Source organism: Tachyglossus aculeatus, chromosome Y2, assembly GCF_015852505.1.
Source record: "Tachyglossus aculeatus isolate mTacAcu1 chromosome Y2, mTacAcu1.pri, whole genome shotgun sequence".
Taxonomy (NCBI): Eukaryota; Metazoa; Chordata; class Mammalia; order Monotremata; family Tachyglossidae; genus Tachyglossus; species Tachyglossus aculeatus.
Genome location: NC_052094.1, coordinates 3,631,409 through 3,656,119, shown reverse-complemented (window position 1 = coordinate 3,656,119; position 24,711 = coordinate 3,631,409). Strand labels below are relative to the sequence as shown.

Below are 24,711 nucleotides of genomic sequence, written 5' to 3'. Positions count from 1 at the left end.
TCCTCTGGGCCTCAGTTTCCTCATCTGTTGAATGGCAATTCAATACCTGTTTTCCCATGTCAGATTGGGAGCTCCCCAAGTGTCTGACCTGATTATCTTGTCTTTTCCTTAGTGCTTAGCATATACCATCAATAAATACCATTATTAATCACAACAAAGGATGTGTATCTGTAAAAATGGGGATAAGATACCTGTCCTCCTTTTTCTTTCGACCCTATCCACTCATTTTCCTTTTTCCATTCTTCCTTTTTTGACCCATTTTCCTTTCCCCTTTCTCCTTTTTCTCTCTCTCCTTCTCGTCTCCTTTGATCCCGTCCCTTTTTACGCCCCACCCCTTTTGGGATCCATTCCCTCCCTGCCCAGCTCTGAGACCCACCATGGGCCACCATTCCTTCATCCCCCGGATGTACTGTGGTGGGTCCACCCACAGAAAATGGAGAAGTGCAGAAGGAACCACTTGGGTGATAAGATGATGAGCTCTGTTACCTCCAAACTAGATCAATCCTCCCCTCCTGGAGAACTTTGGAATTACCCACCTTTTAATCTATTGTCAGTCACAGAATGAGTTCTCAGAGGGGCAGTAACGAGGTAGCCAAATGTCCAGACCGCTAGTCGCCACGGGGTTTCTCGCCTTTCTCTCTGCCCAAAAAACCCACGCCAGTGACCTCAGGGTAATGCTGAGATTTCCATCCCCCTCAAATCTGCCAAAGTTCTGGGCCACACATGCTTAGGCTTTACAGACGGACATCTACTGTGGGAAATGACTGGAATGACAAAGCAGCCATGAGGTCCCAGTGATGGGAACTTGCCAATTTGTACTTCCCAAGCGCTTAGTACAGTGCTCTGCACATAGTAAGCGCTCAATAAATACGATTGATAATGATGATGGATAAGGACTTATTCCGCGTACACATATTATGTGTCTCCAGGGCCTCAAAGTACTCTCTGGATGGAGTTATGTGCACAGTGCCACAAGTCCTTTGATTATACCAACACTGCATCTTCCCCAGAGAGAAAAACTGCATTTTCCTCTGGCTTCCTGCTGTACTTTGGAGAAATCAAAGGACTTTACATTAAACGTTGAGGACTCGTCAAGGTGAGGCGCTTCACAACACAACCTCTGGGCACTCTGGGCTGGGTGAAAAATGAATGCATCTCCAGCTACAAAAGAATAATAATAATAATAATAATAATTGGCATTTGTTAAGCACTTACTATGTGCAAAGCACTGTTCTAAGCGCTGGGGAGGATACAGGGTGATCAGGTTGTCCCACGTGGGGCTCACAGTCTTCATCCCCATTTTACAGATGAGGTAACTGAGGCTCAGAGAAGTTAAGTGACTTGCCCAAGATCACACAGCAGACATGTGGTGGAGCCAGGATTCGAACCCATGACCTCTGACTCCAAAGCCCGGGCTCTTTCCACTGAGCCACGCTGCTTCTCGCCACGCTAAACAGAAGAACAGAACTTGGCCTGTAGTTTTATAAATACAGAGACTGACTGATTTTGAGGTTCACTCTGACTTTTCTCTGTTCTAATCCTCTGTGAATTCTTGGCCACAGTTGACCCTTGGATCACTCCACCCCCCTGAAAACACTAGCTAACCCCGTTTTCTCGGACACCATCCTCTCCTGGTTACCCTCCCGGTTCTCTGATAATTTTTCTCCCTGGTAGTTGCCCCTCAAAGCTCAGTCCTGAGTTTCCTGCTGTCCTCAATTCCTCCTTGGGGAGGGAGCTCCCTGCTATCACAGTTCCAGCTGTTACTGCTCTGTGGATGACTCCTAAATCTACTGCTCCATCTTCAGTATCTCTCCTTGGCAATTTCGAATCTCCATCCTGCTGGGACCTCAAGTTCAGTATGTCCGAAACTGAGCTCTTCACTTTTCCTCTCAAATCCTCTCTCTCTGGAAAGAGCATGGGCCTGGGAGTTAGAAGGCCTGGGTTCTAATCTCTGCTCTGCCACTTATCTGCTGTGTAACCTTGGATAAATCATTTAACTTCTCTGTGCCTCAGTTCCCCTTTAAATGAGAATTATGACTGTGAGCCCCACATGGGATATGAACTACGCCCAACCTGCTTAGCTTTTACCTACCCCAGCGCTTAGTACAGTGCCTGGCATGTTGTAAGCACTTAACAAGTACCTTAAAAAACAAAACCAGTTTGAAGAGGCAGAAGGATGGACAAAGAGGAGAGTGGTGGGGGGAGGAGAGAAGGGGATGGATTTGGGAATGCAAGGGGTCCAGGGTAGCTACCAGATATTGAGAGAAAATGGGGAAAAATAAAAAAAGGTCACAGTGGGGGAACAGGAAGAGATGTTTAAAGCACTTCAGGGTAAGTGGGTGGGGGGCACAGAGCTGGAAAGGATGGTGGGGGAACTTTACCTGGGTATTGTCACAGACAACATGATAATTATATTTTCCAAAGCAGTAAAAAGTCACTACATTGGACGTTTGCCCTGGGGCAAAGCAAAGCTACATTTCTTGAGCAACAAGGGTAAGGATACTTACAATCTACTCATTCATTCAATCTATTTATTAAACACTTACTATGTGCAAAGCACTGTACTGAGCACCTGGCAGAGTACAATATAACAAGGTAAAGACATAATCCTGCCCACAACGAGCTCACAGTCTAGAGGGGGAGACAGATATTAATATAAATACATAAATAGATAAATAAAGAAACACCTTGGACCATGTCTTTGGGTGCAGGAAGCACATAACAGATCCCTCCCCACCTCCTCCCTCCCCCTCAACCTTCTGCCTCACCTGCTGAGAGGAAATGAACAATACTTACGAGTTGACACACAGCACTACAGTGTTCTTCCACAGATTCCTGGTCCCCACCACCTTGACAATGCAGACCTTCTTGGGCCTCCTAGAGAGTGCCTTCTCCAACTCTGCAATATTAATTTTTTTTTAAATCACGTGACCCTCCACCCCCGCCACCCCCTTTAGAGGCCATAGGGTTTCCTGAAGCCTTGTGATCAGCTGGCTCTAGGTTTTCAAGATGGAGAACTTCTCTGGTCTAAGAAAGAGAATTTTCATTAAATGGAGAAAGGGAAAATAATTAGGTAGAATGGACTGGACTTTTTGATCTTGGGTAAGTCACAACCTCTTTGTGTCTCAGTTTCCCTGTCCATCATATGGGAATAAGCCAAATGCTTTCCCTACCTCTTATGCTCTAAGCCCCATGTGGGACAAAGCTACGTATAATCTGATTTTATTACCATGTTTTTAATGATATTTGTTAAGCACTTATTATGTGCTCTGCACACAGTAAGCGCGAATGAATGAATGAATGAATGAATGAATGAATGAATGAATGAATGAATCAATCAATCAATCAATCAATCAATGAATATGCCAGGCACTGTCCTAAGCACCGGGGTAGATACAAACTCCTCACCCTCGGCTTCAAGGCTCTCCATCACCTCACCCCCTCCTACCTCACCTCCCTTCTCTCCTTCTACAGCCCAGCCCACACCCTCTGCTCCTCTGCCGCTAATCTCCTCACCGTGCCTCCTCGTTCTCACCTGTCCCGCCGTCGACCCCCAGCCCACGTCATCCCCCTGGTGTGGAATGCCCTCCCTCTGCACATCCTCCAAGCTAGCTCTCTTCCTCCCTTCAAGGCCCTACTGAGAACTAACCTCCTGCAGGAGGCCTTCCCAGACTGAGCCCCCTCCTTCCTCTCCCCCTCCTCCCCCTCTCAATTTCCCCCGCCTTACCTCCTTCCCTTCCCCACAGCATCTGTATATAGGTATATATTTTTGAACGTTTTTATTACCGTATTTATTTATTTTACTTGTAAATATTTATTCTACTTATTTTATTTTTTCAATATGTTTTGTTTTGTTCTCTGACTCACCCTTCTAGACTGTGAGCCCACTGTTGGGTAGGGACCGTCTCTATATGTTGCCAACTTGTACTTCCCAAGCGCTTAGTACAGTGCTCTGCACACAGTAAGTGCTCAATAAATATGACTGAATGAATGAATGAATACAAGATAATCAGGTTAGACAAAGTACATGTCCCACAAGGGGTTCATATACTTAATCCTCATTTTACAGACAACTGAGGCCCAGAGAAGTTAAGCAACTTGCCCAAGGTCACACAGCATACAAATCAGGTCCTCTAACTTTCAAGCCCATGTTCTTTTCACTAGGTGATGCTGCTTCCACAAAATCACATTAAGCATATGATAGGGGCTAAATAAAAACCATTGCTACCTCCCAACTTTACTGTCTAGAACTCAAATAACTGGCGAACATTTCAAAGTAAATATTTAAACTTTTGCTCGAGTGCAAGCCTTAATGGGGAACCTCCCACCCCCACTTCAGGTTGCCATGGAAATAAATAAGTATTAAATAGGCCGTTATTTTCCTCTCATGGAGGAAAAGTGCTTCCACAACTGAAAACCTCGCTAACCTTCACATCCCACTTTAATATCTTGAGATTGTGCTGGAACAGGATTCACCATCCCAGCATTTGTTCATTTAATTTTTTTAAAAAGGCAGGACGGGGCTCTTACCCCTAGATGTGTATGACTTAATGAGACAAGTCTGCATTCAGGAACTTGTAAAGCCACAGGTATATTGATACTGTGTTGATCTTCACCCCTGTTTGCCACTCACCCCCAGGACTCAATGTAAAATATGGAAATTAAATACTCTTCCCAGCCAACAAGGGGTGACCCCCTACTCAGTTTTTCTCCCTCTAAAATAAGCTCACCTCAAAGGTGACAGCCCTGAACCACAGATCCTGTCATAAGCCCCTAGACTGTAAGCCCTTTGTGGGCAGGGAATGTAACTGCTACCTCTGTTGTATTGTACTTAGTAAGCTCTCAATAAATAGCACTGATTGATTGATAAGCCTTCATGGACCAGAAAGTAGGACTGGATGCGGGCAGATACTGGCACTTACCCAGATAGCCCAGAAACCCCCCTGAGTACCTAATTCCAGTAATAATCACAGCAGTTACTAGATGCTGGAGTTCCACCCATTTAGGTGTATGTGTTCTAGGTCAGCTGGTTGACCCCACCCTGAGACATGTCAAACCAGTCAGTGGGAAATTTGAGGTTATTCTAAACTTCAGCCTCAGAACAAGCGCTTAGTACAGTGTTCTGCACACAGTAAGCACTCAATAAATATGACTCACTCCATGTATTGAATGGAAGCATTTCACTGGGCATCTTAAAGGTCCCACTACTCAAGGGAAAATTGGCAGATCTCTGCAATTCTGGCCTAGTTAGCAGTCAAATAAGCAGCAGCAGAAGTGAGCACAAACCCAAGTGTGTAACCTCAGGATAGTTACCAGATCAGTAAAAATGGACACTTGCCCCGAAATTCTGAAATCACAACACTCATTATCCAGCGCAAGAGTCCTGTGTTCAAGATTGATTTGCCAATTGTAATAATTGTGGTATTGTGGGCTTACTATGTAATAATAGTAATAATTTTTGTTACGTACTTACTATGTGCCAAGCACTGTTCTAAGCACTGGAGTAGATACAAGTCAATCAGGTTGGACACGTACTACATGGGGCTTGTACCTTTAAGCCCCATTTTTACAGATGAGGTAACTAAGGCCCAGAGAAGTTAAATGACTTGCCCTAGGTCAGACAAGGCCTAGGTCAGACAGCAGACAAGGCAAGCGAATGGCAGAGCCAGGATAACAACCTAAAAACCTAAAGTTTTCATCTTTCACATCTCAACTCAGTTTAGTGTGGAAAAACAACACCTCCGAGTCAGTTCTGTCATCTGATCTCTTGACATGTCTCTGTTTGTAGCAACATACTGAAAGGGAACAGAATGCCTGTGGTCTTGGGAAACTCTTACTGCCTTGCACGGAAATTTTCCACTATTCATAAGGAAATACAATTGCCTCGGGGGAAAAGCGGCAGCCTTTGATTCCTGTCCAGGAACTCAGCCATGGCTGAAACATGCTGGGCTCCCTCACTCCGATGGATTTTCTTACTGCCTGTTCCTTTTAAGAATGGTTGCCACTTACTCACTGTTTTGTTCTGGGCTCAAATTTACTGCTTATCTACCTCCTCCACATCATCCTATGGAACAGGCAAAGCACATCAGTCAAGTTGGGAGATTAAAAAAAAAGCGTGCTCATAACCACAAGAATTTTCTTTGGAGGGTGATTCCACAAAGAGGAATAACAAGGAGAACTCTCCCAGATGTCAGGAAAGGAAAAAGGAAGAGCAGGAAACACTGCCAGAATCCCTTCCCATCTTATTTTTTTTCCAAGTAGGGGGAATGAAAATACCAAAAGACACTAAGGATATGATCCCTTTTTTGACGTGAACTAAAGCCCAAGTATTACTATGTCTCCATGGTAGAAAGAAGAACTACAGTCATCAGATAAACTCTCCTAAAGATAATGAACTAACTCTCAGGCCCTCCCGGGTTACTAGCTTGGTAGGTTTCCCTGGTACTCCACCATGGTCCTCTTGAGATGCTCAGTGCAGTTCACAGGCAGCTGTTTGTAGGTAAAAATCAATCAATCATTTACTGAGTGCTTACTCAGTGCAGAGCACCATACTAGGTGCTTGGGAGAATACAATATAACAAATAGTTCCCTGCACACAAGGAGCTACAGGGGGAGACAGACATTTATATAAAAAATTAAATTATACATAAAACCCAACTGGAATTTGCCTGCCTTGTCTACCTGGGACTTCTGAGTCCTTACAGAGCAGAAATGAAATCTGAGAGGATCTTGGCAGGGTAACGTGCTTAAGGAAAGGGGGTGTTCAAAATAGCTTGGACTTCCTTCATCTGGAAACAATTCAGACCCATTGCTGGGCATGAGTGCTAGAGATTTTACAAACTCAGCAACCAGTAGCCTGGCATGTTGGGCAGGGTAGGGGGCAATGCAAAGAAACAAAAAACCTTACACTGTGCTCCATCACAAGATTGATGTCAACAGAAATCAATTCTCCAACATGCTGTATGGGGGCATTCTGTCCCTTCCCCCACCCCATTCCTCTTCCCTTTCTGCATGCTGCTTCAGAGCAGAATGGGGTAGTTCATGGGCCTGGAAATAAGAAGGACATGGGTTCTAATTCTGGCTGTGCCACCTGTCTGCTATGTGGCCTTAGACAAGTCACTTTACACCTCTGTGCCTAACTTGCCTCATCTGTAAAATGGGGATTAAGACTGTGACCTCTTGTGGGACAGAGACTGGGAACAACCCAGTTTGATTGTACCCACCCCAGCGCTTAGTACAGTGCCCGGAATAAGCACTTAACAGATACCATAATTATTACTATTATTATCAGTGGCTAGATCACAGGCCTGGGATTCAGAAGGTCATGGGTTTTAATCTTGGCTCCACCACTTGTCTGCTGTGTGACCTTGGGCAAGTCATTTAACTTCTCTGTGCCTCAGTTACTTCATCTGTAAAATGGGGATTATAATTGTGAGCCCCATGTGGGACAACCTGATTACCTTGCATCTACCCCAGTGCTTAGAATAGTGCTTGGCACATAGTTTATGCTTAACAGGTACCATAATAATAATAGTTATTATTATTATCATTGTGTTTCAGGCATAGGTCTACTTCGACTCCTGACCGCTGATTGCCAACATTGTAGCTCATTCCACCTTGGATATGCTACTACTTTCTCTGGAAGGGTCTGCCTGAAAATCCACATTGTGGGCAGGGAACATATGCACCAACTCTGTTATACTGTACTCTCCCAAGCACTTAGTACAGTAAGCACTCAATAAATACCAGTTGACTGATTGAAAAAAAATCCTCAATTGATAGTATTTATTGCGTGCTTACTGTGTGCTGATCAGTGTACTGAATGCGTGGGAAAAAGAGCTGAGACCTTTTTCCTGCCAACAAGGAGTTTTCAATCTTGAGGACCCTATCTCTCCAAATGAAGAGTGAGGTGCTTAAGAAACCGAAGACCCAACTTAAGGATTTCAAAGGAGAAATAGCTGTGGTTGAAAGGGTTGGGCCTAAACTTTTTACAGCCCAGATAGATAAGGAAACTCAGCACCCCACACCACATAAATAGCAGTGACTAAAGGTCAGGATAATCCTGTTTTTAATCCAAAGAGGAAGTAGCCCGGGTGGGTATGGATCGAATTGCTCGGACAGCATATTACATAGCATGGCCTAGTGGAAAGTCTGGGTCTAGGAGTCAGAGGACCTGGGCTCTCATCATAGCTCTGCTAACTGCTGCTGTGTGACCCTGGACAAGTCACTTAACTTCTCTGCACCCCAGTATCTTCAACTGTAAAATGGGGATTCAATCCCCCTCCCTCCTACTTAGACTGTGAGCCCCAAGTGGGAAAGGGATTGTGTTCAATCTGATAGATTTATATCTATCCCAGCGCGTAGTACAGTGCTTGACCCATAGTAAATGTTTAACAAAATACCACCCCCCTGCAACCACACACACACACACACACACACACGTGCGCGCGCACCCAACCAAAAAAACCTAGCAACTTAAAAATCCATCTGAGGTCTGATTAACATTTATTAAGCACTTGCTGGGTGTACAGCACTGTACTAAGGGCTTGGGATAGTACAATGCAATGAAATTAGCAGACACATTCCCTGCACATAACAAGCTTACAGTCCTCCTATCTCCACCCCCATTTTCCTCACAACAGCCCCATGATTTTATGCCCCTTGAGTCTACATGCAATGGAGAGGAACTGACATCTACTCAACCCCAAATTCCATTGCTGTGATAATACCTTGATTTTAGGGAGTGATTTCACTTCCAATGTACTGTCATATTACTTTGGTCATTTCTGACCTCATAACATCATTGTAAGGCATTCCCCAAAGTGCATTATTCTTTAAGACTTAAAACAGAACAAGCATGGTATAGTGGATATAGCACGGGCCTGGGAGTCAGAAGGTCATGGGTTCTAATCCCAGCTCCGCCACTTATCTGCTTTGTGACCTTGGGCAAGTCACTTCACTTCTCTGGGCCTCAGTTACCTCATCTGTAAAGTAGGGATTGAGGCTGTGAGCCTCATATGGGACAGGGACCGTGTCCAACCAAATTTGCTTGTATCCACCCCAGCGCTTAGTACAGTGACTTCCACATAGTAAGCGCTTGACAAATACCATAGTTATTATTATCAGTTAAAGTTGGGCAGGAGGGGGAGAGATAGGATACGCACAACTATTGGAAACATACAGTTATAGCAACACCTAATGCCTTGTGGATACGTATGCTGGGCACAGTGGGCTCCAGACCAAACCCTAATAGCAGCAATTTCTCTTTGCCTGTCTCATTTCTCATTGGAGGCATGACACATTCCATCAAGAGTCCAGAGAAGATTTTCTATTCTTTGTTCATCCACCACCCCTCACAGTGACCCAGAAGCTGTATAAAGTATGTTCATGAACAAATGTTGGACCGACCCTTAGCCCACCACTGTTTCTGTTTCTAGTCTACTCACCCTTGGCAGAAGCCAACACTTTCCACAACTTGGAAGATCAGGGATGACCCCTGTTGAGTCTCCCCAACTCAAAAGAAAACTGTCCAAAGAGATGGGGGCTGGGACATTCTGGGCTGGTAATTCTAACAGGCTGACTAGTTTGTATTGTACTTAACCAAGTGCTTAGTACAGTGTTCTTTCTACAATAAGCACGCAATAATTACGATTGAATGTGTAGGCATTCTTCCGCCACAGGGATGTCCCTGCAGTGAAGCACAATCCTACACCATTATAGAATTGAGGAGGAGCAAACTGAGCCTTAATAGGCCAGTCCATGTTCACCTTTGGTAATTAGGGAGACAGGTGGGATTGCTAAAGCAATCAGAACTAAGCAGCTAGAGACTACAGAGAGCTGCCAATGGAGAAGCAGTGTGGCTCAGTGGAAAGAGCCCAGGATTTGGAGTCAGAGGTCATGGGTTCGAATCCCAACTCCACCACCTGTCTGCTGTGTGATCTTGGGCAAGTCACTTAACTTCTCTGGGCCTCAGGTCCCTCATCTGTAAAATAGGGATTAAGACTGTGAGCCCCATGTGGGACAACCTGATCATCTTGTAACCCCCCTAGTGCTTAGAACAGTGCTCTGCATATAGTAAGTGCTTAACAAATGCCATTATAAAAAAAATAAGAGTGCTGAATAGCCCATTCAGCTAGTGCTGTTAAGGCCAGGTTTACAGTAGGAACGATTTCTCACTTTCAGGCCTCTGAATTTACTTCTACATTGACTTCATTACAAAATCAGGAAAATAACCAGATTACCACCCTGGGCTGTCTGGAGAGGTTTCGACTCCCTTCCAAGTAACTCAGGTGAACCTCCCCATGCCACATCCCTTAGTCCAGACCTGACTCAAATCACTGCCAGAGTGATTTCTGGTCTGGTGGAAACAACCAGCCGGTCACAACTAAACCAGTTAAATCTGGAGGTCAATCAGCAGGGCAAACCTCTCCTGCTCTGGGGAACAAGGTTGCGTTTGTGGGGCAGAAGACACAGACACTCACCAGGCATGACCCCTTTGATATCCCCCTCAGTGTTCATCCTGTTCTTGTGGGTGAAGTGAATTATGAGATTCTTTGCCGGCTCCTACTGCTGGGTGGCCATCAGCCACCGGAGGGATTCTGGGAAGATAATGCACAGAAACAAAGCAAATTAATGACAGTTTGCAAATTCCTCTGCTGGAAGAAAAAGTGTGCTTTTTTGTTGTTGTTGTTGTTGTTGTTGTTCTGGATTGTTAAACCTGTAAGACTACATTTTATTTGATGTTTTGTAAAGACAACTGTTGGCTTCCAATAATTTGACACATTGGATGTTTCTGACATGCTTACCCCCATGCTTTTTGGATTCTCTACCATCTGGCCCCAAGCTCATTTGCATTTTATTTACTCATCTGTACGTTATAGTATCTAAGTATCATATCACCCCATGGAGTAATTTAATTCTGGCCTGTTTCTACTCTCGTTTTATAGGAATAACAATCCTTTCCTTTCGCAAAATTCCTCCAGATTGAGGCTCACCAGAAATAAGTACAGGGAATATGTTTGAGGCCTAAAATTCCTTTCAAACCTGCTCTGATCCTCTGCCATACTGTGTTTGCATTGAAGTGTGCCTGTGTTCTGAAGAACAGATTGAACCAGTTTCCCTATTATGTTCACACTTCTTAATATCCTGTTTATGTGGGTAATTTAACCCCTGAAGGAAAAGTTGGATGGGAAGTCAGATTTTATTGTTCACTGTTTTATTGTTTGTATTTTAATATTTGTTTAAAGCATTTAGCAACAGGGGAACTGCAATCATATAGTAATCTGACTGATGAGATTCTCCTGAATCCAGCACTAGTAACTATAATAATAACTATGGTACTTGCTAAGCACTTACTGTGTCAAGCACTGTCCCTAAGCACTGGAGTAGGTACAAGTTAATCAGGTTGGAGACAGTCCCTGTCCCATATGGAGCTCACAGTCTAAGTAGAGGGAGTAGGATTAGCATGGCTCAGTGGAAAGAGCATGGGCTTTGGAGTCAGAGGTCATGGGTTCAAATCCTAACTCCACCAATTGTCAGCTGTGTGACTTTGGGCAAGTCACTTAACTTCTCTGTGCCTCAGTTTCCTCATCTGTAAAATGGGAATTAAGACTGTGAGCCCCATGTGGGACAACTGATCACCTTGTATCCCCTCAGCGCTTAGAACTGTGCTTTGCACATAGTAAGCGCTTAATAAATACCATCACTATTATTATTATTATTATTAGGATTGAATCTTCCATTTGTAGATGAGGAAACTAAGGCACAGAGAAGTTAAATAATAATGATGGCATTTATTAAGTGCTTACTATGTGCAAAGCACTGTTAAATAACTTGCCCAAGGTAATACAGCAGACATGTGACAGAGCAGGAATTAGAACTCAAGCACTCTGACACCAGGGCCTATGCTCTTTTCAGGACGCCATGCTACTTTCCATTTAAATCCCCATTTTACAGATGAAGATACTGAGGCACTGAAATGATTATGCTGCTTGCCCAGGGTTACCCAACAGGCAACTGGTATAGGCTGGGATTAGAGCCCAGGTCTCCTGACTCCCAATCTTAGACTCTTTTCACTAAGCCACATTGTTTCTCTCAAACTTGGTTGGGAGCCAGTTTGTGTGAGGAAGTGATTACTTTGCCTCTTATTTCTGCTTCTGCCCTGTTAATAAAGGATTACTACTATTCCAGCCTTATAATGTCTTTGTTTCAATAAGGCCCAAGAATGAGTTGGGATTATCAACATTTACTGACATTTGAGAAATGTAGATTAGAGAGTGACTCTATGATAATCTCCAGCAAATTTATGAGAAATCTGAGGGTAGAAATAGCCTCCCCACAAGGACAGGCTGAAGAGATCAGACCTTTGCAGTCTGGAAAGGTGCTGGCTATGAGAGGATATAACTGAAATTTCTAATTCATTCATGTCCACAAGACAAATGTGGAATTGTTACTTATGAAGAAGCAACCCGTGAAGTTAGAAGTTGTCAGTTCAAAACGGGTAAAAAGAAACACTGTTTCTGCCCCAAAGGTGATAAGCATACAGACCTAGTTACTAGATTGTAAGCTCCTTGCAAGCAGGAATCAAGTCTACCAGCTCTTTCAAGCCCCTAATACTGTTTTCTGCCCACTGTAAACAGTACAGGCAGAAAATTCCAGAAGGTTCACAAAGAAGGCTTGAGTTGTTTCATAAAGGAGAGGTTTACAAGGCTATAAAAAAAAGCAAAATTAGGTTTATTCGAGGAAAAAATTAGGGCTGTCAGAGGATAGGTGCAAGGAGGGTTATTGGAAGGAATGTCGGATGGTAGGAGGATTAGGATGGATGTGAAAGAGGAGACACTGTTGCTGTCAGTATGACCCTAATCATAGCTTTTCTTAGATTTTTCTTATTCTCTTAATAGATATAGCAAATTGCCTGGGCATCCTGTTTTTTTGCATGACTAGCACGTTTCCCTGAATTCAAAGGCATTTTGGAATGTTGGACATATATATAATACACCTTCCCTCGTGACCTAAAAATCTCACTTTCTCTCCCACCAAATGAGGTTCTGACAAAATCATGATCTGTTTTGATCTATTTCAAGATTTGGTCTTTCTCAGCTGGACAGACATTCCCCAGTGCTGCATGCACAGATTGAATTTCCACTTATTTCCTCCTGATTTTACCCACTGCTCCTTGTCGCTTTCAACTGGCTTTCCCAGGCTTTCTATGATCACGGAGACTGCTGAACAAAAGGCTTTCACCCCTTTAAAAAGGACATATGGTCCAACTTACATAACAGTTTACAAACTCAGCATCTTTACCCATTTCAGATGTATCCACCACCCTTCCTCAGAGTGTGCTTTCAGCCCAAATTGAGGACCATTACGTAAATTAGTATTCAATTAAAAGCTTTACTTGCACTGAAATATGACTAAAGAAGCCTGGCCTAAATGGCCCTCTTCAGGAGCTGGTTGCTGTCTTAATGGTTCACGCTGCTTATCAGAATATTTTTCCCATGCTTGCCGTGACAATATATTCTTTTCTATCATTTGCATGTGCCAATGCTCGCACTAAAGTCCAGAATGAAGCAACTTCTCTTTCTAAACCTGAATGTCCTGAACATCCTGCTGAGACCTCCAACAAGTCCAAAACAGAATTCCCACCGAAGCCCTGTCCTCTCCCTGGCTTTCTCATCACTGTAGAGAGTACCACTATTCTCCCTGTCTCACAAGCCCGTAACTTTGGCATTATCCTTGATTCATCTCTCTCACACAACTCAAACACTGAATCTGTCACCAAATCCTGATGAATCTAGCTTCAAAACATCACTAAAATCTGCCCTTTCCTCCCAGTCCAAACTGCTACCAAGCTGATCCAAGCACTTAACCTAACCCACCTTGATTTCTGTACCAGCCCCCTTGCTGACTGTCCTGCCTCCTGTCTCTCCCCACTCCAAGGGATGTGTAAGTAAAATAATTAATCTGCACCCTTGAAAGCCTGGCACTGTACAAACTCAAGGTCTGATTATCATTTCATGCCCGATCCCATTTAGATACAGTGGAAAAACCTATTTGTAATTAATAAATTAACCAAACAGTGGTATTCATTGAGTGTTTACTGGATGCAGTGCACTGAATAATAATATAATAATGATGATATTTGTTCAGTGCTTACTATGTGCAAAGGACTATTCTAAGTGCTTTGGATGGTACAATACCACAGAGTTGGTGGACATAATTATGTCTTCCCTGCCCATAATTATGCTTATAGTCTAGGGGGTGAGACAGACATTAATATGAATTAACTACAGATATGTACCTAAGTGCTGTGGGGCTGAGGGTGGTATGAATACCAAGTGCAAAAGGGTACAGATCCAAGTGCATAGACATGCAGAACAGAAGGTAGAGGGAGTTGGAGAAGATGTGACCTTAAACCTTGTCTACCCCTCCCCAGATTTGAAGGGATGGCACAGTACCATGCTGGCATCCTGCTGCCTTCTAATCCCCCTGCCATTTCTTAAAACATCTTACTCGAGTTTCTTGTGTTCCTGCTCTTTTTCCCCTCCATTTCTTATTCCACATTCTTCTTTATCTCTGCACAAGGCCTTCCATAATTTGGATAAGATCCTCTCCAAATTTGAGGTTTAGACAATGCACAGTATCTTGGATAAGAGTTATTTGAACAGCCTTCCACCTTCTGAACAAAAAATGAATATCTATGTGAAATAAAGCATTCTCCTTAATATTCTGGGTAGTAAGAAATAGACATGCAATTTGGATCTACGTCTCCAACAAAAATCCATTACTGGAGATTCTGGGGACTACCATGATATCATGTCTTGGCCATAAATGTCTTAAGTGTCCCTTAAATTATCAGGATTAAATTCTGAAAAGCTTCAGAGTGTACGTGCACATGCATATATTTACATCTATCGATTTATACATTTAGATAGATATACATATCTGTATACACACATACATAATATATATACGTATATATAGTCCACAGACAACATGGACATGACTTCAAAGGAGAGAAGCAAAGAGTGGGGAAAGAACAGGTGGAAAAGAGGAGTCCTATGGCAGAGTTCTGCTTTCTATTTTATGCCTACTGGAAAATGCAACACGTAGGCAAATAAATTCATTCATTCATTCACTCAATCATATTTATTGAGTGCTTACTGTGTGCAGAGCACTGTACTAAGCGCTCAGAACTCAGAATAGTAAATACTCCCCAGGCCAGCTAAATTGCACTGCACTTATCCCACAGGTCAAAGAAAGCACATTTCACAGGTGGGTTTAGTGCTGTAGAAAACACCCACTCAGAGGCCCTCTTCAGAAGTCACTGACCTTCTGGACCTCAGTCTCCACATCTGTATAATGGGGATTAAATATGTGTTCTCCTTCCCTCTGAAACCATGAGCCCCATGTGGGATGGGGAAGGTGTCCGGGCTGCATATACTGTATCTACCCCAGTCAGTGTCCTCTTCCTCCAAAAAGCAGCCTTCTCTTCTCTAACATGAACAACCATAATTCTTTTAACCTCTCAGAAAGCTTATTTTCCAACCCTTCCGTTATTTTTGTTCCTCTTCTCTGGAATGTCTACCGCTTCTCCATAGCCTCTTCAAAGTGTAGTGTCCAAAACCAGCCCTTCTGTTGACTTGTTCTGCTATACTTGAGCCTGAGCATTCTTTTCTGAATCCATCAAGGTCACTTTAAATTTCATCCTGTCCCCCAGAAGATTGGGGCTTTGGATGAAGGATCGGGAGAGTACTCATCAAAACTGTGGTGGTGGGGTGGTGGTCGGGAGTGGGCACTACCAATCCTCTGGGGGACAGGATGAAATTTAAAGTGGCCTTGATCGATTCAGAAAAGAATGCTCAGGCCCAAGTATAGCAGAACAAGACAACAGAAGGGCTGGTTTTGGACACTACATTTTGAAGAGGCTATGGAGAAGTGGTAGACATTCCAGAGAAGTGGAACAAAAATAGCAGAAGGGTTGGAAAATAAGCTTTCTGAGGAGAGGTTAAAAGAATTATGGTTGTTCATGCTGGAGAAGAGAAGGCTGCTTTTTGGAGGAAGAGGACACTGACTGGGGTAGATGAAGTATATACAGCTCGGACACCTTCCCCATCCCACATGGGGCTCATGGTTACAGAGGGAAGGAGAACATATATTTAATCCCCATTTTACAGATGAGGAAATTGAGGTCCAGAAGGTCAGTGACTTGCCCACGGTCTCCCAGAAAGCCAGTGGCAGAGTTGGGGTTGGGACCCAGCTCCCTGACTCTCAGGCCCATGGCTTTTTCCGTGAGGCTGAAAAAAGGCAAACTGTATCCTCACTTCCTGATATTTCTCTTTCAAACTGATCGATGACTTTAAATAACTTATTATAAATGACCCATGACCATGCTCCTTTCAACCTCTCCCATACTCCAGAAAGCCCTGGCACACGATGGCTTGATGGCCAAACAAGCAACAAGTCAAAAAGCAAAATAAACACAAAGCCTGTGTGTACATTCTATGTCAGACTTTCCCACTGGCCAAAGGAAAGGGCATTCTTACATGAATAACAATAGGAAAGCTCGATGTTCAGTCTGCTGTGGGGGTTTCCCTGGTGGTAAAGTTATCATCCAAACTGGAAGGGTCAGAGACCTTCCTTTCCTAAACATGTGTGAGCCATAGATCCATCGGTGGTATTTACGGAGTGTTTAATTATACAGAGCACTGTCCTAGGTGCTTGGGAGAGTATGGTATGAGAGAAATTAGCAGACATGTTCCCTGCCCAGAATGAGCTAGCTAAGTCCTCGGAGCACTGGACCACTGAGCAGGATATGTGAGGCTAATACTTACGAGCAGTATAGAAGCATCAGCAGGAAAGGGCAGATGATGAGGGCCTGCAGGACTTGCCAGTCCCCGCAGAGAGCAGCCAGGCCGGGCATGAGGAACTGACCGGCCATTGCTACAAAGCTGGCCACCATGGTGACCATGAACCGACGGCTGGGAGGGCAGAGTTCGATTCCTGAAATACACAAGCAGAGACGAGGAAATGAGCAATCCGCAGGCAGCATCAGGGATGGCTTCAGACTGTGAGGTGGGCAGCTACCTCGAGCTGGCAGGGGTGGTTGTAATGTATTCCAAAGATGGCTGCTGCTTCTGACATTCTAGATGGAACCTGTACCAGAACCTTCATCAAGATGGCCCCCATGCATGCCAGCCAATTGTTTTACAGATACTTTCAGCTTCTCCACCCTCCCCTTAACACCCCTCTCCCATTAGCCCCCTAAAAGGAAAGGTTTGATTCAGGAGAGACCTGATTTTCTTACCAAAAAGGACCTTCTGCAAGCCCCCAGACTGGGGTTGAGGCCCTCCCTGGTCAGTCTGTTTGCCTCCTTGTGCTTGGGGCTGGGCTACCAAGTGGTCTGGGACACTGTGGTCCAGGGGTCCCACTGGACAGGACAGCGCAGGGCTCTCCATTCACAAATCCCCCAAATAGATAGGAAAATCGGTCTTGGCAGTTCCTGACCAGCAGGTCTGTCCAATTACCACCCACCACCACCACCTGGGGCTCCCACCCTGCTCTGGGAGGGTGGCAGGATGAGGCAGCATTGCATTCTCCACTTTTGGGAAGGCTAAGGCTGTAGCAGTTAATCAGTCATCCAACCACAGTGGTACTTATTGAGCATTTATTCTGTGTCGAGCAATGTGCTGAGCACTTAGGAGGAGGGATGTTATTATCATGGTATTTGTTACGGCACTTACTATGTGTCAGCATTGTTTTAAGTGCTGGGGTAGGTAAAATAATCAGGTCAGTAATCGTTCCTGTCCCACATGGGGCTCACAATCTTAGTAGGGGAAAGAACATATCCAAATTCAAAGGCCGACAGACAGACAGACATGATCCCTGTTCATAAGGGCAGTTTTGACAGTTGAGCTCTGGAGAGCACAGCCTGATCAGTGATGAGTGAAAATTATGCCTCTGGCCTCAGCACTCTGGGTTTATTGTCTTCCTGGGTTCTTATAAATCAGTCGTATTTATTGAGCGCTTACTGTGTGCAGAGCACTGTACTAAGCACTTGGGAAGTACAAACTGGCAACATATAGAGACGGTCCCTACCCAACAGTGGGCTCACAGTCTAGAAAGGGGAGACAGAGAACAAAGCCAAACATATTAACAAAATAAAATAAATAGAATAGATATGTACAAGTAAAACAAATAAATAAATAGAGTAATAAATATGTACAAACACATATACATATATACAGGTGCTGTGAGGAAGGGAAGGAGGTAAGGTGGGGGAGATGGAGAAGGGGAGGAGGGGGAGAGGAAGGAGGGGGTTCAGTCTGGGAAGGCCTCTTGGAGGAGGTGAGCTCTCAGTAGGGCCTTGAAGGGAGGAAGAGAGCTAGCTTTCCAGGCGAGTTGGATGACATGGGCCGGGGGTTGACGGCGGGACAGGCGACAACTAGGCATGGTGAGGAGATTAGTGGCAGAGGAGCGGACGGTGCGGGCTGGGCTGTAGAAGGAGAGAAGGGAGGTGAGGTAGGAGGGGGCGAGGTGATGGAGAGCCTTGAAGCCGAGGGTGAGGAGTTTCTGCCTGATGCATAGGTTGATTGGTAGCCACTGGAGAATTTTGAGGAGGGGAGTAACATGCCCAGAGCGTTTCTGGACAAAGACAATCCGGGCAGCGGCGTGAAGTATGGATTGAAATGGGGACAGACAAGAGGATGGGAGATCGGAGAGGAGGCTGATAGAGTAGTCCACACGGGATAGGATGAGAGCTCCAACGAGCAGGGTAGCCGTTTGGATGGAGAGGAAAGGGTGGTAGCCCAACCCTAGTCCGTGCAGGAATTCTCAGAAGGAAGGTAATGAGCTGAAAATAAAACGCCCAAATCCTGCCCGTTTGATCCTGCCTGCTGTTTCCATTCCAACACACCAAGAGCCCTGGAGTGCGCTTTAGGAGCCAAATGGTGCCAGGAAACAGAGGCAGACCCAATGCTCCAATCGCTCTCACCTAATGTAAAAACTGCAGCTCTACCTGTTGCCAGTAAATTTGTCTCTCAAAGGTCACCAGAGTGGTCTTGGTGCCTGCAGTTCCTTTCCCACCTTGTACTCTATCACATTCTCAGACTAAGTTAACAGTCCCTTGCTGGGAAGGAAGAGGCTCTCTTCAAAAGCATTGTCATGGCGCCACAACACTATCAGCTCTGACATGTTGACAGATGTCAGAACAGATGAAGACATACTTGGATAGTTAACATGGCACCGGCTTGTTTGCCTCCCTTACAACAAAGCTCTGTTCCTTAGACACAAGTGAACGGTGTTTACTTAAAAATAATGATGAAGACAAGGTAATTCCTGCTCAGATATCGACCTGCTTCATTTCTCTCCTGTGAGAACTGAAGATTTTAATCCATGGTAGCTGTGCTAAAATTTAAACTAGAATGCAAGATTATCTAGTTCTAGGGCAAAGAAAGTCCCATCTCATAGCTGGTACCTTAAAAGCGTTTCTTGTAGAAAGAAGAGGGCATGGGGGCTGCACTACTGAAAACTTTTGAGGTTCTCAGAAAACCTAGACCCTCTAAACTTTGACTCAACTATGCCCCTACACATGGGAAGCAGCATGGCCTAGTGAAAAGAGCATGGGTCTGGCAGTCAGACACCTGGGTTCCAATCCCAACTCTACCACTTGCCCGCTGTGTGACCCTGGGCAAGTTGCCCAACCTCTCTGTGCCTCAGTTTCCTCAACTGTGAAAGGGATTTAATACCTTGTTCTCCCTCCTACTTAGATTGGATGCTCTTTGAGGGGTAGAAAATGTGGCCAATCTAATTATCCTTTATCTATCCCTGAGCTTAGTATAGAGCTTGGAACATAGAAGTGCTTAACAAATACCTCAACTACTATTATTATTATTATTATTATTATTATTAGTGGATTCTTCCACTAGGCTTGGAGAGAGCACCAGGACTAGTGAGTTGACCCCTTTCCCCAACCCCTGACCCCTTTAGTTTCTTTTTTCAAAGGTCCAGAGCTCCATTAATAGTTTCCTTATCTCCTGGATCAAGACAATTGATATGTTCTGCAGCTCCACTGTAAACAAACCTGGCCACTCCACCTGTGGCATTAATCTGGAGTAAATGAGTACAGAACTTGAAAAACCTTTTGGAAAAACATCCACACACTCTGAGATCCTTCCTTTTGAGAGTGAAAGGGGTGCCTTGAGTGGGCTCCTGAGCACCATTTTTCAACCTCCCCCCAGTTGGAGATTTCGATTAAAGAATAGGAAGTTTGTTGTGTCCTTGGCCATTATCTTACGGCTTATTCCATCTCCCTTTCAATCAGTCAATCGATGGTATTTATTGAGCTCTGACTGTGTGCAGAGCACTGTAGTAGGTGCTTGGGAAAGTTTAATACAATGAAGTTGGTAGACGTGACCCTGCCCAAAAGGCACTTACAGTCTATAGGGAAGGGCTTCTCTATCTCCTCACCTCCTGTGCCAGGCTTGCACTGGGCTACCACGAAGAACTGGCTCTACGCTCCACCACCACACCAGGCTGCATTACAACTTTCCCAAGTCTCCTTCAGCAGGTGACCTTGTTCTAGGGAAACAGTTCCAACAGTGGCACTGACTGACCCCTCGAGCACTTCCCTAATTATCACAAACAGCAGCGTGGCCCAATGGGAAAAGCATGGTGCTAGGTATCAGAGGACCTGGGTTCTAATCCCTGCTCTACCACTTGCCTGTTGTGTGACCTTGGGCAAGTCACTTCACTTCTCTGTGCCTCAGTTACCTCATCTGTAAAATGGGGATTATGAGACTGTGAGCCCCATGTGGGACACCTAATTACCTTGTATCTACCTCAATGATAAGAACAGTGCTTGGCACATAATGATAATAATAATAATTACTATTATTATGATGGTATTTGTTATTTGCTTACTATGTGGCCAGGCACTGTTCTAAATGCTAGAGTAGATACAAGATAATTGGGTTGGACACAGTACCTTTCCCCAAAAGGGCTCACAGTCTTAATCCCCATTTTACAGATGAGGGAAATGAGGCACAGAGAAGTTAAGTGATTTGCCCAAGGTCACACAGCAGAAAAGTAGCAGACCCAGGATTAGAACCCATGACTTTGTGGCTCCCAGGCCTGTGTTCTAGCCACTAAACCATACTGCTTCTACTCCACAGTAAACGTTTAACAAATATCATCATTATTATCATCATTATCATTACTGAGGCTATGTCTAGCCAGAATTATCTTGTACCTGCCTTAGTACTTAGCGCTTACATGGTGCTTAATAAGTGCTTAACAAATAACTACTATCATTAGGTAAATCCTGCTGTCTTGAAGGAATTTATCATATAGAGAGAGCCAATTAAGCTGCAAAGCATGTTTGTACTGGATATATTTTTCCCAAGAGCAGAGTCTAGCAAGAGAACATTACAGTTCCAGGGAACTTTATAAGCCAAACACACAGTTGGCCCATAAAGCTCAGTTTTTATAGTACCATTTACTTACCAACCCCTAGGCAAGAGAAGGCACTCTAAGGATTGATCAGTAATACTTACTAAGCACTTACTGCATGCAGAATACTGGACTAAGTACTTGGGAGTGCATAATTCAACAGAACTGGGATTAGAACCCAGGTCCTCTGACTCCCAGGCCTGTGCTTTATGAACTAGGCCATGCTGCTTCCCAGTTGATATGGCATTTTCTCTCTCTTCCTTGCCTCACCACGACTATCTTGAGCATCTGTTTAATGGTGCTGAGCTTCAGGGACCAATACGGTTGCCTTGGGGAGTGTGGGAGTGAGAACCTGGGCACTGTCTCACCTGAATGGTCAAGGTCCCACCCAAGTAGAAGCTATGCACACTCAACTCCCTTACCTAGCTAGCCCAACATGTTGGCTCCAACAAGCAAGCTAACACTCAGAAGCATAATTTCAGAAGGAGATACAAGCGTAATTAAAGCTACTTTGCATTTGCTAACAAGCCGTGGAAATGAGTCACATAACTCTTGTTTTCAGTCTGGATTAAGCCATATAAAGTTAACTACACCTCACAGATGTCAGTAAGCCTCCTGGGAACATGAAGCCTAGAGGGGTAATTTGGTAAGTATCTCACCTTACCATTTGTCTCCATTTGAAAATTGAAGGTAATCCTTTAAACAGTCAAGCTGTAATGCCCACTCTTTGTCTACTCCATTTCATAAAATGGATTTTTAAACTCCAGGGATTGGAATGTTTACTTGAAAGTAAGCCTTCAAGCTAGAAGGCTACCCTTGTTTTGTTTTTCTTATGGCTCTTGCCATGGAATATGGACATGGGGATCCAGCCCATCAATTCTAAAGTCAAGCAGATGATAATACTACAAGAAAATGTATTTATTGTTCTGCCATAATAATAATAATAATGGTATTTGTTAAGTGCTTACTACATACAAAGCACTGTTCTAAGCGCTGGGGAGGTTATAAGGTGATCAGGTTGTCCCACAGGGGCTCACAGTTTTAATCCCCATTTTACAGATGAGCTAACTGAGGCCCAGAGAAGTTAAGTGACTTGCCCAAAGTCATACAGCTGACAGTTGGCGGAGCCGGGTTTTGAACCAATGACCTCTGACTCCAAAGCCCGTGCTCTTGCCACTGAGCCACACTGCTTCTCTACCCAACACACTATGTACTAAAAGTGAATAAACTGAATCAATCCAAGTGAAATCCTTTGAAACATCAGAAAGCCTGAAGGACTTTTTCAGATGATGAGAATAATAATGATAAAATTAGGGGTATTTGTTAAGCGCATACTTTGTGCCACGTACCGCCCGCTAAGCACAGTGAGTAGTAGTGAGGCAAGAAGTAGCGTTGCCCAATGGACAGAGCACTGGTCTAGGAGTTGGATGGACCTGAGTTCTAATCGTGACTCCACCACTTGTCTGTTGTGTGACCTTGGGCAAGTTACTTAACTTCTCTGTGCCTCAGTTACCTCATCTGCAAAATGGGGACATGGACTTCGTCCTACCCGATTAGCTTGTATTTACTCCAGTGCTTAGTACAATGCCTGGCATATAGAAAGCACTTAAGTACCATTATTTTTTTTTTAAAAGCATTGGGTGAATATAATCCAATCAGATCAAACAGGGCTCACAGTCTGAGGGGGAAGGAAAACAATCAGTCAGTCAACAGTATTCACTGAATGCTTACCGTGTGCAGGTACTGTACTAAGCACTTGGGAAGATATAAGCAGCATAGTCCAGTGGAAAGAGCCTGGGTCCGGAAGTCAGAGAACCTGGATTCTAATCCTGACTCCGCCATTTGTCTGTTAATGACCTTGGGTGAGTCACTTCTCTGTGTCTCAGTTCCCTCTTCTGCAAAATGGGAATTAGATACCTCTTTTCCCACTGACTTAGATTTTGAGCTCCCTTTGGGACATTATTATCTTGTACTTATCCCAGTGCTTCATACTGTGCCTGGCACACAGTAAGCACTTAAACACTCCCTTGGGGGAGACATAAATTAGAGTAGGGAATAGGGAAAATAGTAGAGTGCTATAAGACTGGGGTGAATACCAAAGGGCCTAAGGGGTACCCAGCAAGTTGGCTTAGTGGAATGAGCAAAGTGACTTTGGGCAAGTCACTTAACTTCTCTGGGCTTCAGTTCCCTCATCCTTAAAATGGAGATTAAGACTGAGCCCCATGTGGGACAACCTGATTACCTGGTATCTACTCCAGTGCTTAGAACAGTGCTTGGCACATACTAAGCACTTAACAGTTACCATCATTATCATTAATGAGGCAGAAACTCCTCACCCTCAGCTTCAAGGCTCTCCATCATCTCATCCCCTCCTACCTCACCTCCCTTCTCTCCTTCTGCAACCCAGCCAGCACCCTCCGCTCCTTTGCTGCTAATCTCCTCACCGTGCCTCTTTCTCGCCTGTCCTGCCGTCGGCCCCCGGCCCACGTCATCCCCCCTGGCCTGGAATGCCCTCCCTCTGCCCATCCGCCAAGCTAGCTCGCTTCCCCCCTTCAAGGCCCTACTGAGAGCTCACCTCCTCCAGGAGGCCTTCCCAGACTGAGCCCCCTCCTACCTCTCCCCCTCCTCCTCCTCTCCTTCTCCCCCGCCTTACCTCTCCCTTCCCCTCAGCACCTGTATATATGTTTGTACGGATTTACTACTCTATTTATTTATTTTACTTGTGCATATCTAGTCTATTTATTTTACTTTGTTAATATGTTCTGTTTTGTTCTCTGTCTCCCCCTTCTAGACCGTGAGCCCACTGTAGGGGAGGGATCGTTTCTTTGTGTTGCCAACTTGTACTTCCCAAGCGCTTGGTACAGTGCTCTGCACACAGTAAGCGCTCAATAAATACGACTGATTGATTAAGTTCACAGTCGATGCAGGGGGAAGGGCACAGAGGGGAAATAAAGGGCTTAGTCTGGGAAGACATGGAGGAGATGGGATTTGAAGAGAGTTTGAAAGTGGGGAGAGTAGTGGACCATTAGATATGAAGTTGTACTTGGATCTGTGACTTGAGACGTTTAACCATTCGCCCCACCACCAACCCCACAGCACTTATGTACATTTCTTTAAATTATATATTATAAATCACCTATTTTGTTTAACATCTGTCTTCCCCTCTAGACTGTAAGATCATTATGGTCAGGGAACACATCTGCTAATTCTGTTTTATTGTACTCTCAAACACTCTGTACATAGTAAGTGCTCAATAAATACCAC

General features: G+C 44.5%; 1 protein-coding gene across 1 annotated transcript in view; it reads right to left on the bottom strand.

The window, feature by feature from the left end:
• Positions 1–24,711, bottom strand: part of SLC22A23 (solute carrier family 22 member 23) — a 133,029-nt gene that overhangs the window by 12,945 nt on the left and 95,373 nt on the right. The window contains 3 exon segments of the mRNA XM_038768112.1: positions 2,797–2,899; positions 10,482–10,609; positions 16,833–17,001. Of these exon segments, the coding sequence (XP_038624040.1) occupies positions 2,797–2,899; positions 10,482–10,609; positions 16,833–17,001 (400 nt within the window).